This window comes from Fundulus heteroclitus, chromosome 11, assembly GCF_011125445.2.
Source record: "Fundulus heteroclitus isolate FHET01 chromosome 11, MU-UCD_Fhet_4.1, whole genome shotgun sequence".
NCBI classification, from domain to species: Eukaryota; Metazoa; Chordata; class Actinopteri; order Cyprinodontiformes; family Fundulidae; genus Fundulus; species Fundulus heteroclitus.
The window spans coordinates 29,777,405-29,793,194 of NC_046371.1; the positions used below are offsets into that span (position 1 = coordinate 29,777,405).

Here is a 15,790-nt window from a genome sequence, read left to right on the forward strand (position 1 = left end):
TGCTTTGCAATTATTTTACTGCTGCCACTTCATTTTTATGCTTCATTTAAATTGCATAGTAATTTATAGACGCTCCCTACGCTGCTGATGCAAGTCACTTCCTCCCTCTCCTGTCTGTTTTTCGTTCCCCTCCCTTTGCTTTCCCTTCACCCTACATCAGGACGCGCGCATGCTGGGAAGGAGGACAGTGGGAGAAAGAAGGGGTGAGAGAAGGAGAGAGTGAAGAGGGGTGACAACGGACAAGACAGAGTAGGACAGAGAGGGGCTGCAGCCCCTTGGAGCAGGCTGCCGTGCTCTGACAATGGAGTGGGCATGGAGCAGCAGAACCAAAACAGCAGGACACGGCTCAGCTGGATGTTAGATCAATAAATGGTAGATGAGTTCAGACTTTGAGAGATGGAATCGAGACCTTATTAAGAGGCGCTGCTTTGCAGGGCTGACGGCGTTTACACTCCTGAGTTTGGGATCTCTGATCACTCGCTATACAAGAGGAAAGTCTCTCCAAACCTTGGGAACCTATACAAACTTGGAGTAATGAAAACTTGAAGCTGGATTGCATGGGTGTTAAGGTAAGGGTGTAGATCAGAATACCCTTAAACTTGCAGCAAACAGATTTTGTTGTTATAAAATGTCCTGTGGCTTTTTCAGTATTTTGTTTTAGCTCTGCACTGAGGGATTTAACGAAGTATTAACAGAACATGACAGTTGTCGCTTATCATTAGACGGTAAAAGCAGACATAGGTCAGTTGACTTACCTCAAGTAACATTAACCCAAAAACCCAAAATAATGCTCCCTGCTGGGGTAGCTGATTTAGGGCTCTTCTTACAGTTCAGACATGTGGATGAAAGTTGTCAAAGAGGGAAGCAGAGGAGGAAAGGGATGTCAGGATGTGTTTGCGTGAAACATTTCTCATAAATCAGCACTTGCAAGCAACAGACACACACAAACACATACACTTTTGGACTGGGTGTCTTTTCAAAGATAAATGAAAAGCCTGCTCGGCTGCCAAAAGCCACACATTACTGCCTTGTTGCTGGACTGTGGTGTAGATCAAAAAATGACAGGAGGAAAATGGCACTTGGAAATGATAAAAGCATGTGACAATTGATGTGGAAGGGTATTGCATCTATATGTGTATTAGATTTAAATGAGTATTTATTGTAGCAGTAGGCATTCTGCAGTTTTGTTTTTTTTGTCCACAGGATGTTAATTGAATTCTAGTCTTTGTGGTGTGGCGTGTAATGATAATGGTGACATATTTTGCTTGACCATCTAGTCAGAAATAGGGGTTTATGATAATGGTTTAAAATTGTATCACAATATTTTGTTGAATTCATTGCAATAACGATTAAAGTAACAACAATAAGAATCATTAAAAATGAAATGTTCATCTTTTTTTGACAATATGTGGTAAGACTACAGGTCACCGCATTTGTGAAATGCTAATAAAAACATACCCATCATGAAATAGGCCCCTTCTGGATGACAGCTACATGAAGTAAATGAATTATATCGCTAAACTGTACAAAGTAACAAGTGTTTAATATTTTCAAATGCGTTGATATTTATCGATACTTTAAATCAGATATTGGGAAAATAGGGAAAATAATAATCCACACAATAACATTAGGGGTTTGTAAATATCATCAAGTAAAGTATGTCACTTGTAAGCTAAGTCATTGCTCAAAAAGCAATAGAAAATGTTTATGATAATGATAACTGATATAATAACTGGCCAACCCTTTTCAGAAATAAAATGATTTTTCTGATCTGTGATACACAATGAGTAAGTGCAACCAGGTGGTGCTGGAACCAAGGAAGGATGGAAGGACAGACAGACAGACAGACAGACAGACAGACAGACAGACAGACAGACAGACAAACACTTAATTCATCCTAAGGGAAAGTAGCATACAGAACATGAATGAATGAATTAATTAATTAATTAATTTATCTATTTATTTATTTATTTCAGACAATTAACAAATTTAACACACATTTAACAAATATTAAATAAATCAATTTCAGAAATTACCAAATAATAATAAAAAATAATCAATTTAAGAAATTATTCAACCAAGGACTACATAAAAAAGTAATTGATAAGCATTAAATTAAATTTTCTGTTCCAGTTCAATTAAATCATTTGAACATAAATAGAAGTGAGATAAACAAAATTTTCCTCTAAATAAAATATATCAGGTATATTTACCCTGATTTCTGACATTGATTCTGACATGAATACATTAAACATACATTGAAACTAAACCATAGCTACCGTAAGCAATGCAAAACAGAAAAGAGTGCAAATCAAAGTAAGTAAAACAGTACAGATGAAGTGCATATGGAAGTAAACAGTACTGATTGTCTATTATTATTATCCTCCCTGCCATGACTAGGAGCTGTTGTACAGTCTGATGGTCGGAGGGAATGAAGAGTTTTAAATCTGTCGTTGGAGCTGGGCTGGGACAGCAGTCTGCCACTGAATGCTCTTCCTGGGGAAAGTGTTGTCAGAGGATGCTTGGTGTTGTCCAGTATGGACAGCAGCAGTTTGTCCCGGTTTATTTAAATTTTTTTCGGCCACTGTCACCAGAGAGTTTCTGCTCTGAGCCCACAACTGAACTCCTTCCGAACAATAACACTTGGTGATTTTCTTTTTAACCCTGAAAGACTCAGTTAGTCACTGTCAGTATAAGTGAGTTACTTAAAATAAAGTCCAAGGGAGCAGGAAGGGTGAAAGAAACTACTGGAAGGAGTCAATCTGTATTTTGCACAATAGATTGTCAGCTGATCTTTGAGACGCCACACAGAGTTAGATGACAACAGATGACAGGAAGCTGAGCGTATTAGATGAAATTTACTCAACAGCAATAGGAACTGCTCTCTCACATGCACACAGTGTCCTCTCCTGTCCTGATATAAATAGAAACAATTGTTCATGACAGAATGGCTCTTTAAGGTTCCGTTATAGTTATGGTTAATAGACTGAACATATATAGCGCTTTTCCAGTCATACTGACCACCCAAAGCGCTGTACACTAGAGCCACATTCACCCAATCACACTCACTAACACGGCTCGGAAGGCAACTTGGGGTTAAGTGCCTTGCCCAGGGGCACATCGACATGTGACAAAGGGAAGCTGGAATCAAGTCCACAACCTTCCAATTGCAACACAACTACTCAACCCATCAAGCCACAGTTGCCGTATTTTGCAATAAATGATTTAACATAACACATCATATATATATTTGTTTTCCCTCGCAAGTGTTAACTCTAACTCTGCTGTTGTTTATGTTGAATTGATCTTGTAAAAAACATACTTTGCTAAATGCAGCACGCCTACATTTTGACGTTTGCAAAAAAAAAAAAAAGAAAGGTGCTCATTTACCATCAGCCTTGTAAATAGGTAAAGCAAAAATGCTGCAGTTCCTTTTTTCTTTCTTTCAAAACCTCTGTCCCATTGCCTGGAGGATTGTAAAAAAAAAATGCTGATTGGATATTGGTCAAAATAATCTCTGATTGGTGCGTCTGCACATAAATTGTTTTCATAGCAATAACCACTTCGTTTTTATTATCTTTAAATTATTTTTATTCTCATTTCTTTTCTACTTTCCACGAAAAACTGGAACTGCATAAGTCTCCAATTGATTTCTTGATGGCTTAATCTTTCTATCATTTCAGCAGCACTGAAGCAGTTTTATCTGTCTCCAATTCTCACTCTTTGCATTGTTTCAAATAATCCTTCTTGCTTTGCAGATTTTGTTTGCAGTGCCGTCTCAAGCATCTCTCACTCTAAACTTGTTCCTCTCATGCTTTCAGACGGACGTAACGATGTGGAAAAACAGTGCCCCTCTCCCGAGTTTACAGACTTTGGAGTCGGCCAACTAAGAGATGGGGAGGCGAGCGGCTGACCTGACAACTCCGGTTCCGGTGTTGGGCGTTCCCGCCTCGGTCGAGGTGCGGAGCTGGAAGACAACAGGAGGAGACAGAAGCGGAGGCGCTCTGCTGCAGACGTGGAGACAGTGCACCGTTGCCATTCAAACGTCCCCGGGGATTAGGAGACCACCCGTTCAGCTACATGATAGCCTCTCGAACAACGTTACTCAGACATCTAACAGCTGTATCACCAAGGAAACCGAAGCTATATCACACACAAGGAATGACAATGAGAAAAAGGCTATTTTAAGACAGAAAACTGAGGAAACCAAGATCAAAAAGGAAGTGACTTTCAAAGCACTTGGAGGCGTCCCCTCAAAGGATGTTGCTAGCTGTCAGAAGAGAAGTGGTGGTACGTACTGCTTTGGCGGAGCAATTAAAACCAATCCCCTCATTGCAGGCACTGCCAGCAGCGCCGGGCCCAGACTCAAACCTTCCACTCGTTACATCAACGGGAGCGTTGTTGATTCTGAGGCAATTGGTGGCATTAGCGAAGTTAATGACGATGCCGAGCCCGCGAAGGCCGCGACCTCTCACGGAGGAGTCCCACACCACCCTTGTGCAGATCAGTCTGGAAAGACGCAGTTATTATCGTTGGCTTCGGTGCGAAAGATATGCGACCACTGTGGTGGAAAGCAGTCCGCAACCTCCAGAGGCGTCATGCCGGAAGAGAAGAGCCCCATTTCCGATCCAGTCTTTGGAGAGAAACCATCAAAGCCAGGCCTAACATCTCTGTTTACAGCCACACATTTACAGCTCCCTCATATATCAAAACAAAACCAACTAAACTCTCAGAGCAGCAGAGTTAAAAAGACACAGAGTGCAGGTAATCCACAATTGTTATATCTTAACGGAGAGATCAGTCATAGACAAACACCCCACCCTGCATGTCCAGTACACTCACGAGGTAGTCTGGCAACTCTGTTTCACACACATGCTTCGAGTGAGGTGACATCCATCAAACCTGAAACCATCCTACACACTAAAACTGTCACAGTTACTCAAGCCACGATTGAAAGCAGGCAGGAGAATTCCAAAATAAGCTGCATCACAAAATCCATGCAGGAGCGTAAAACCCCCTTCCTCGCAAGTCTTAAACTGACACCTCAAATGGCCACAGCAATCAAAACTTTTCAAGCCTCCCCCAGACGCCTCAACACATCACCCCACCACTCTTTTCAAGATGACAATCCTGTAAATATATGTGTCTCTGTGCATGCTGCATCCGAAAGTCCACCATCGTCTTTGTACACCATGGGGACTGAAAGAACACCCGGTACAGTTATGAAGAAAACTTTTAATTTGGAGGAGAGGTCCACACATAGTAATGTCAGTGCACGGCGAGAAACCTCCACACACAAAGCACAAATTCTTAAATCAGAACCTTGTTCGAAACTAACACTGCTAAGCTTCCCACCTGATTTATATAAATGCCAGGAAAAGCCCCTGTCAAGCGATGCCAACGTATCACCAGTTAAGATATCTTTTATCGACAATGCAGCTCAATTCCCTGCTTCTGCTAATCCGCCTCAGAAACCTGCAGCACATTCAGTCCTGAGCTCCGCTGTCCCAAAAATCACTTTGAATTCTAAAGGTAATCCAGCTCAAATTACATGTAGAAACAGCACAGATAAGGCTGTGGCTCCAGAAATCCTCTCAGCTCAGCCTTGCTCCTTAAACCCTGAACCTGCGCTGCATATCTCTGCATCCTCTACGCACACAGTATCTGATGCATCCAAATCTCCAGATTCCCGAGGTGGATCACCTGCAGCTCTCTGCTCTAACATTGCAAGACATTTCACAGTATATAAAAATACGAGATGCAGGTCCATCAAAACATACCTGGCAGGCTCTCGTCCTTCTCCGTCAAGAGAAAGACGAGATAATGTCGCTGCATCCAGTACGTGTTTGCTTAAGTTAACAGAGACGACTGAAGTGCTAAGGAGCAATGAGGATGAAAACAAAGCTCATCACATGCAAACATCAGACATCAGAGGTCAAGACAGTGATAAACCTTGTTTTCAGTGTTTCAATCCCAGTCAGCAGAGCAACTCCATAACAACTCCACTCACAGAAACCGCCGATAGTGCTGCTGAGGCTGAAAGCCAACACTCTAATCCAGCCATCAGCCCCACTGTAAAATTGCAATGTGATAAAAACAAATTTAGAGATAATTCCACCCATGAATTAGAGATACATGAGTCCAAACAGCATGCAAATTCAAAGTGTTCCAAGGTCACTAACCCTCGGAATTGCTTTTCCCCAATTAAGTCAAGCGCCTTTCATCTGCAGGGTCATCTGAGCAAAGAACAACAAAGCTTTAAACATCCACAAGGATGCATACACACAGACCCCAAGGGACACAATGCAACAAGCCCACCAGGACAACCCGCCAGCCACTCAGATTCAAACGCACAACAGTTTGCATTGGGTACAGCGGCCAGCCATGCTAATAGTAAGTGTGAATACAATGCAGATGGGCAGAAGCATCCCGGTTATTCATTGCCCCCAGTCACAACACAAACTAACTGTGAACCCATTTTCTCACAAGCAAACACGCAGGTAAAATCCATCACCCCGTCTACAGGCTGCCAAAATTGCAATTCTGATATTACATTACGAAGGCAAACACACACAAGTCCAGGAGGTTCTGTCAGTGTGCCAGCATCATTCACCGGCGAAGGAGGGCTCCCAGCGCACACAGGCCCTGAATGGGAGTTTGTACTACCGCCGTCTGCATTGCTCCCTAAATCAAGTCCGCCCCTCCGGTCCGGAGAGGTGGAGGCAATCAGCAGACCAGATTTAAAGTTTAGCCCGTCTGCTCCTCAGTCAGGGCAAGGAGGCCCCAGGCTGTCTCACTCCCACCCGTCTGGTGCAGCCCTGTTGCTGCCGCCTTCTCCGCAGTGTTGCACATCTGCCGGCTTGGAGCAGAGGCTCAAGACTGTGGAGGCCAGCCTGGCAGCCAACAAGGACAGGATCACCACCCTGCTTAACATCATTCAGGACCTGGAGACATGCAACGCTCCCAACAGCCTGTAAGTATGTGTGCTCAGCTTTGGCAATTTGGGACCTGGGTAAATAACTTGTGCAACATTTATGATACAACAGAATGTTCATGTGATTTATTTTAAATTTGTAACCAGTTAGGGATAGATTTCAAAGGGAGGTGCATTATCTCAGTGTTAATTCTGATTAGTTGGTTTTGGAGGCTAAAACTAAGGGCTAGGCTGGGATTAGGCTTCTACCACCTTAGAAACAACTTCAAGCTGCAAAATGTAATAGCTGTTTTGGTCAAAGTTATTTCATGAACCTTTAAACTGTTGTTACAAAAGCTGATGGTTTTCACAGAAAGTGAAGGTTGGAGGCATTCCTCCGCTGAGGATCTTCTTATAGGAAATGTGCTGAACATAAAAATGTGTCTCGAGTGAGAGTAACAACCTGAGAGAAAAGTATGGCATTGGGAAAATCAATAAAATAACATTATTTAACCTACCTACTGTAATATTTTTGATTTATACACCATCCATCCATCCTTCTTCTTCTGCTCATCCGGGGTCTGGTCGTGGGACTAGCAGCCTTAGTAGGGAGGCCCAGACTTCCCTTTCCCCAGCCACTTAGGCCAGCTCCTCCGGGGGAACCTCAAGGCGTTCCCAGGCCAGCCGAGTAACATGGTTTCTCTAGTTTGTCCTGGGTCTTCCTCTGGGTCTCCTCTGGTGGGACGTGCCCGGAACACCTCACCAGTGAGGCGTCTAGGAGGAATCCTAACCAGATGCCCGAGCCACCTCAACAGGCTCCTCTCGACGTGGAGGAGCAGCGGCTCTGAGTTCCCTCCAGATGATCAAGCTTCTCACCCTATCTCTAAGGGAGAGCCCAGGAACCCTACGGAGAAAACTCATTTTGGCCTTTTGTATTGTTGTGGAAAATATCATTAGTTGTTATATAAATCAGGCATTTGTATGGAGAACAATAAGGAAGGAACAGGAGGAACAGTTGTTAGAACATTTCTCCTGAATAACTGTAACAGGCCCCACTCATTCCCAGGTTTTGTTTTCATAAATCAGATCAACATTTTAAGAATCAAACAATAATATGTGTAGATTAATTCAGATTGGCTTTATATCATTTAAGTGCTGGAGAGGGACGGATCTGTTGCTGAATGTGTCATGTGAGCTAGAGCGCTACTCTAGCTCACATGACACAACAAAAAAATATACATATGACAATTAGCTGATCAGACATATTTTTGTTTTTTCTGATGTAGGATTTAATCTTGCAGGGTGAATGTGGCCTCATCTTTACAAGTAACTTGATGACTTCTCAATCTGCTGGTGCAAAGTGGTTTGCTATTAGATTCCAAAACACGTAGGTAGACTGTTTCATTTTGCAACAGTGCAGTGTTGCTGGTGGCCTCCAGGGGCACTAAACCTGGAAGTTACAGGTATAGTGTAAAGGTTACATGGTGCTGCTTTGAAGATTGGGTTTTCAGTGTTGAATAATCCACTTCAGGTTGAGTCAGGATTTTAGACTTTGTGGTAGCAATGATCAGTCACAGTCCATGTTCCTTAAAAGAGAAATATTATTTAATTTTACTTTACTTTAATATTACTTTAATATTACTTTAATTTCACTCATTGACTGCCCTGCAAATAAGCAATATTTTTGGAGTGCAACAGACAGACAGCTTTTTTACGTTTAAGCTGTTCACACTACCCCAGACAAATGTATGCCCTGGGGGTGAGCCGTATCAAAAACCATTACTGTTCATCTGTTGCACATCTTGGCTTAAGAATCATCTGAAATATAAAACATATTTGTGTATTTGGTCTAATAAATGCATAAACACTTTATTGAAAAAAAAACAGTTTATTCTGTTTGCCTACTTTACCGCAGAAGTCCAAAGTTTTCATTTTGTGTCCAAGCCTCTACTTTCCAACCCTGTTTATTCTGCCCCAGAACTTAATGATGCACTGAAGACATATTGTACATCATTAGCTTGAGTTTCTTTAAATACAAGGCATTTGTAAAAAAAAAAATGTTTGAATGTTTACTGCTAACATTAAACTAGTTTGTTGAAATTACTATAAATAGTAACCAAAAAAACAGAATTTGTGGTCATCATTAAAGAAACAATGATGTAACACGTCACACATATGTGTTTTGGAGGTGACTTTAGGTGACAAATGTGCTATAAGTCATGGTTCTTAGTGCAATGATGTAGAGCTGCAACATCATTAAAAGCCTGCAAACAGGTCAGTGACTGTGTGTCTGAGTGTGACAGAAACCTACTTGGGCAATTCAAGGGGCCACGTCTCATAGAGATTTATTTAGCCACACAGCTCTTCTGGGAAAAATAAGGGGAATTAACACGGCCTTCTGGCAAAGTGTCTCTGTCAGTCATTCTCACTGGCTGCTGTGTGCTAATAAGTTCTGACTGCCTCTAAGGTCATCTTTCAGAATAACTGACTCCTAATAAGAGACGGATGTCTAACTAAAATGCGCGCTAGGCAGCTCATCACTGCCAACAGTAGTCTGAATGATTTCAGGAGGAGAGGATGAGCGCAAAGATGATTGAACTGTTTATCTGAGCAGATGAGAGCTATGTAAGCAATTTTCGTTTGTTTGTTTCAGCCGGAGAGGTGGTAGAAGTGGACTGGACCTGAAAAGCTGCTCTACCTGCCAGAAGACTGCGTGTATTGTGTACAGGTGAGAGAATAGTGAAATCTCACATCTGACAAGACATTTACAGGTTTCCCTGTGAGATACACAACTCTCTTTTGATGCATAACGAATATAGTCCATTTGCAAAATGTGTGCCACTTGCTGGTATTGAATGTGAGAAGCTTTTGTTTGATCAAGCCAGGGCAAATATGATTGGGAAGAAGACATGAACTTTAATTAGCAAACAGCATCTCTCCAGTTATTTTTGGTGCAATTTCAAGCCATGGATTTTGTTAAAAGGAGTTGGCTCGAGATTCGATTTGTGCATAAGCTTGATGTTGTTTTTCACTTCTCCCTAAAATGAATGACTTGATGTATTTGCATATCACCTAATGAAAAGTTCAACGCTGCACCTTTGTTTCAGAATACAGGAGGAAAGGGTTTTTATCCCTGTGCATACCACAAAGCTTTTACAAAATAAACAGTAAAAAAAAAAAAAAACTGTAAAATGTAAATGCTAACTCTGTGCTGCAAAGAGAGCTCCTTTGCTAGTTCCTTCCCCAGATTTCGCACCTGCTGTTTCGTTCCTTTCCTATGAACATCTCCAAACAAACCGTTAGGATATGATTAGGATGAGATTAGGAACCTAAACATCAGCTGATCAACAGTTTAAAAACATAACCCACAACAGAAGAGAAATAAAACTGTGAAGAAATTCCCCTAGTAGTCAGTAACCAAACAGTTCTCGCTGGTCACTTCAAATATAAATTAATGAATAACGTCATTCTCTAGAAAAGCGTCTTTGTCAGATGGATGAGGAGAAATGCAGCCTTGTGCTGTTGATATATTCATGCATCACCACATAGATGAGGACCCTCAGTCCAGAAGAATGTCTGTTGCAGTGTCTCCACCGAGCAAGTCAAAGTTTGAAGCTGGAGCTTCATTTTCTTCCAGATCAAAACAGAGCCGCCAGTCCACCATGCTGCAGAAACTATGTCAGTGGGATTTCCTTGTCATTCACAGGTTCCACTGGTAATCACTCCCTCCCCATGTATATATGCTCCCCTGTCTTTATTTGTTTTTTTTGTTTTTTTAGTAATGGACAGATGCTCCAGCTGCCATCATCTCACGTCAAGTTGAGTTTTTCTCCTTTGTAACATCTTCAGTTTTATTGACATCACCAATTTCATTATTTAAAAAAAAAAAATCAGCAACAATTTCACAATTTTGTTTGTTCATTTTGTTACATTCTAAAGGCATACAGGCTCATGTTACAGTGTTGTTTTTGATTTAATCACTTTTCTGGCCAAAATGAGACAATGCTTCATTGAGCTGTGTGGGCATTTGTCCGCATCTGTAAATTACTTAAATCCATTATTGCGAAAGATAAACTTTAATATTTACTCAATTAAAGAGTAGCATTGCTCGTCTTTGGTCTTGGATTTCAATATAACAAAGGATTTTGATGTGTGTTGGCTTTTTTTGTTGCCCATGTCATGTTTTAGGACTCGCTGCAACATTTTTTTTTTTTTTGTAGTTGCCATGTCTCTGCTCTGTCTTGGCTTGCACTCATTTACAGAAATGTTGCATCACGCATAGGCAGCAGAAAAGGTAAAACTCCAACAATTGCCCCAGAAACATTGGAAGCCGGAAGGAGGATAAGTGAGGCTGTTAAATCTGAAAGTATAATCATCATCATTCCGACAATAAAGGCCTACTGTCTAAGTGAAACCTAAAACTGTCTCCGTCTTGAATTATTTAAAACACGTCTCCTGATCTACTTACTTTCAAAACTGCTTTTATGTGTCAGAGAGATGTTGAAGTGGTAAATTCTGCATGTTGACATCCATCCGTAAAAGGCCAAGTCAGAGATCAGTAAATTCAAAGAAGACATGTGCTTTTAGAAGGATATGGTTGTCATGCTGGAAAACGTATTCCTGTTCAAAGTCATTACCCACTTCTAAAGTCTGATGAGGAAAGAAGTTGGACAAAAGGAGCACCATCACACAAGGCTGATTGTCTGGAGCAGCTCTGAAGTAACTTGTGGCTTAAAATCCATGCAAAGAATCTGAAAATCCTCAACTCATGTTTGCTCTTTCTTTGGATAGATTTCATTAATTTCATATACATTTCATGTGATCCCTTGCGTTGCAGATTAGTCATTTCTAGATGTCTGCTATTTCTCTTTTCAGTGTTGAGTATGACTTCAGGCAGCAGGAGAGGCACTTCTTGGAGGTCCTGAATCGCTCACCAGATGACAGCAACAGCTTCCCCGCCCATCTAGTGGAACCCTTAAACTTTGGCCCGCTGCGAAATGTCATCTGTAAGAAATTCACAAAGACAAAGTTGAAGAGCAAACAATTGTGCAAGACTCTGCTCAAGTGGATCCCAAGAAAGATTCACCAACTGTAGATCTCTATGTTATATGTAAGCAGAACAAGCCTTTTTTTAAAAAAAAAACTCTTCTCTATGCTACAGTCTGGAAAAATCTTATTAAAAACAGCAATTAAAAAGCAGCTGTCAGCTGCCCATCATGCGAGGCAGTAGTCAATCGGTTTATCTTCTAATTATCCAATCAGCCAGTCATATTGTATCCCTGGCTAAGAGCTAAAGTATCCTGTAGCTTAGCTTCTTCATGTTTGATTGTCACAAAAGCTGACAAGATTAAAGGCAGCTCAGACAAGGTAATAAACTAACTATTGCCAAATGACAAAAAATTAAATTCTGTTACGGGCAATGTACAAACTGAGTGTATATATGCACATTGTATATACAGTACCTTTTAAAGGTTTTCATATTGCTGCAACGTGTTCACATTCTGTCAAATCATAGCCGCAAACTCCAGTATATATTGAGATTTTATGCGATAGATCAACATAAAATTCAGGCTTTTGCTTATTTTTATTTATTTTATAAGAATTTAAAAAAACGTGCATTGATGTTGAACCTACTTTACCCTGATAACCCTAATTAAAGTCCATAGCAACCAATTGCCTTCAAAAATCACCTAATTTGTTAACTAGACCATACCTGCATGTTATTGACTCTCAACACAAATGAAGCTGTTCTATGAAGAACTCTGAGGTTTGGCTGAAAACATTGGACAACACAACAGAACCATGAAGACTAAGAAACACAACAGAGGTCAGGAGTAAACATATAACAGTTGCGATATCATACAGCAGAAAACTTGTTAAAAGCCACCCTGAATGAGGGTGTCTTAAAACTCTTGTCCTCTTGTCTTAAAAAATGTTGGTGGAACCATTAGTAACTTTTCACATTTTTATTTGAAAAAAGAAATTGGACATTAGCAGATCCTAAAAGTGTTATGTTGTATCAGAATATCACATAGAATGTAAATAAAATACATTGAAGTTTCTAATTGCAACATGAGAAAATGGCAAGTACACTTAAGGGGTATGAATAATTTGGTGAGGAATTGTATGTATGAGTGGTCTGCAGCTTGTTACGTTTTATATATTACAATAGTATGCTGTCTGCGCTCCAAAATACATTGTTGCATTTTTATCTTTACCCCGTTCATCCCTGCTTAATGCATGCTGTCAACACTTAAAGTCAGTATTTTGAGTCAGATTTTTGTTACTCTCAATTAGTAGAATCTTTAAGGATTTCTTTGCTTTACTTTTTTATGTTAAATATGTCAATATGTGCGCTTGTATTTGATGACTAACCGCAACCTCTTTCTATAACCAATTTTCTATATGCGATTCTGTCCTCTTTACACTTTTGAGATTAATGGAGCTGACTGACAGTTGACCTGTTACCTTGTTCCCCTGTGAATAAAATGTCAGGAACACAGGCTTTGTTTTACTGACTGATGATTTCTCCCCTGTGCTGTGTTATTCTGATTTCTAATAAATCCTCTGCATATCCAACCTTATTCACAGATGCAAAAAGGCCACATGGGTACAGAAAATAGCAAGATCTCCATTATGTCTTAGTCAATTGTGCGACGGTCTCAAAATCCCCAAACAATCTGAAGTTCATAAAGGGAAATGACACGACAAAAGGACGCAGTTAAGCTTGAGTCACAGACCGGTTGGTCGTGTATGATTACACACCCGTGAACAGTAGTGCGGACAACGATTCATTGGCATTATGTTCAAACTAAAGCAACACAGCTAGAGCTCAGGAGCAACAAACATCCACACAGAGGAAAGCAACAAATGTGATATTACCTCTTGAGCTCCTAAAGCTTGCCTTGCCCTTTAATTAAAACATGCCAAAGAAGAAATATAACTGAGTAAAAATGAGTTTCTACACCAATGGCACAAGAGGGAAATATGGGCTTATAGTGATTGTGAATGTCTTCAGCAGTTATTACATGTCTGCAGCGAGGCAGAAGAAAAGGGAATGTGAAATACTAATAACCTCTGTTAAAATATTTTAAAGTAGGCTATATTTTAAACTGTTCAGACTGGGAATACATCTCTTTGCTGTATTTCTTTCAAACAAGACCCCAGTTTTGTGTTTCTTCATTCACTCATGAGCCAAACGGTCCTTTTATTCGTCTGCCGTGTGGTTGGTGCCACCCTCTCACTGAGAATATTATCCCTGCAAAGAAGTCACAAAAATCTGGGCTGCACGTGAATGTCCCCAGAGATTCGTTGCGAGCCCTAGGGAATGGGCCCGGATCAAAAACGGATACATTACACTGCAGGAAATGTAATCTACACCGGAACTAAAGATTCCAGATGGGTCTAATTTTTTTGTTTTCTTTTTAATTTACAATCTTGGGCAAGCTCAGCAAGTCATTGTTAATAATTTGACAGATCTAAGTCTTAAACTTACCTGTTGCTGGAACACGAGTACTGTATTGTAATATGTATGATAAAGGTTAATTACACACATATACATGATAGATCAAGCATTTATTTCTGTACATTTTGATATTATGCCTAACGAAAAGCAACAATTCAGTTTCTCAGAAATTTGAAATATTATATTAGACAAAAAATCATGGGGAAGACTGCTGTTGACTTGTCAGTTTTCTAATAGACAGTCGTTGATATCCCTACAAAAGAGCAGCCCACAAAAGTTCACTGCTGAAGGAGCCGGCTGTTCACAGATAGCAGTGTTAAGCCATACTAAGGCCAATTTTAGCAGACAGACAGAGGCCTTAACAGGGTTTCATTTTCTGGCTCGGCTGTCTACACACTCCAACACTTTCCACCAGCACTTTGGCAATCAGGATAATTTTATACACCTGTGAACTCTGCTGCTGCGAGCACAGATTATTGAAAGCCTAGTGTGAGTAATTGTCCTGCATTCCTTACCTAGTTCCTGACCAAGTTCTGGATTTCCTGGATTTCTCAGTCTCACACCCCATCAGGTTTGTGTCGTTTGGACACAATGAGGACTGTTTCTCAACCACAAAACTTCCCAAGCACTGGTGGATCTGTCTGCCTACATCTATCCTTTTGTTAATGATCCAAGCCTGTCTCATGGACTTTTTTCCTGCCTCTGCCAACCTGCCTTGTCACCTCCTGCGGTGAGCAGTCAGCCTCATCAGACTCCTCTTGTTGTGCTGTTACACACGGTTTTAAGTTATTTAATGTTTAATAAATAACTCTGTCAGTTAGGTATTTTATGGTGAATATCAGCCCAAGGGCTGATATCAGGACAATAGTAGAAAGGAATGATTTGAGCACTTGTGTTCTTTTAACAGCAAACTCTGCACACGTAAAATGAAGGAGTGACAACTTTTCATCAAGTTCAAGAATTTATTAACAGATATGAAATTAACATCCAGAGAACATCACTATGGGATGCTGTTTATCTGAATTAACACTATATATCAATCAACAAATCCTCTCTACTAGGCTAGTGAAACTTAACTAAAACTACTAAGCAAAATGAAGATAAAAGAAGCTAAGAAACTATGTACGCACAAAATAAACAAAAGACAAAATAAAATGATTGATCATCATCAGCAGAATGATTCAGTGAATCCTGGTTCACTGCAGATCTAAGTCAAAGAACCAAAGTCATCTTAAAGAATGTGGAATGAGGTTAAATTAGCATAACTAATTTAGAACAACATCTGGTATGTGTTTCACCCTATTCACAATGCAAATCTTGAGTTAATCAAACATTAAAAATAACATTTTAAAGAATGATATGCTCAGTAAGAATCCATAACTTTAGACAATTGATTTTATTAATGCAATTAT

The 15,790-nt window shown here is 40.3% G+C and overlaps 1 protein-coding gene across 3 annotated transcripts; it reads left to right on the top strand.

Moving 5' to 3' along the window:
* The first annotated feature begins 196 nt into the window (after window positions 1-196).
* On the top strand, window positions 197-13,415 carry LOC105927755. 3 transcript variants are annotated; one of them, XM_036143350.1, is made up of 5 exons: window positions 197-569; window positions 3,822-6,393; window positions 6,490-6,973; window positions 9,567-9,641; window positions 11,789-13,415. In XM_036143350.1, exons 2-5 carry the CDS (start codon window positions 3,894-3,896, stop codon window positions 12,006-12,008), a joined length of 3,279 nt encoding a protein of 1,092 aa, XP_035999243.1. In that variant the 5' UTR covers window positions 197-569; window positions 3,822-3,893; the 3' UTR covers window positions 12,009-13,415. The 3 variants fall into 3 exon arrangements, with proteins under 3 accessions (XP_035999243.1, XP_035999245.1, XP_035999242.1); XM_036143352.1 differs by having other exon boundaries at window positions 3,822-4,764; window positions 6,231-6,973; XM_036143349.1 differs by having other exon boundaries at window positions 3,822-6,973.
* Window positions 13,416-15,790: the final 2,375 nt, after the last annotated feature.

Excerpts from the sequence above, each read along its gene's own strand:
- LOC105927755 (XM_036143349.1), top strand. The coding sequence starts at position 3,894 with ATGGGGAGGCGAGCGGCTGACCTGACAACTCCGGTTCCGGTGTTGGGC. Across the intron at positions 6,974-9,566 it reads TGCAACGCTCCCAACAGCCT|CCGGAGAGGTGGTAGAAGTG; the intron begins GTAAGTATGTGT and ends TGTTTGTTTCAG. Across the intron at positions 9,642-11,788 it reads ACTGCGTGTATTGTGTACAG|TGTTGAGTATGACTTCAGGC; the intron begins GTGAGAGAATAG and ends TTCTCTTTTCAG.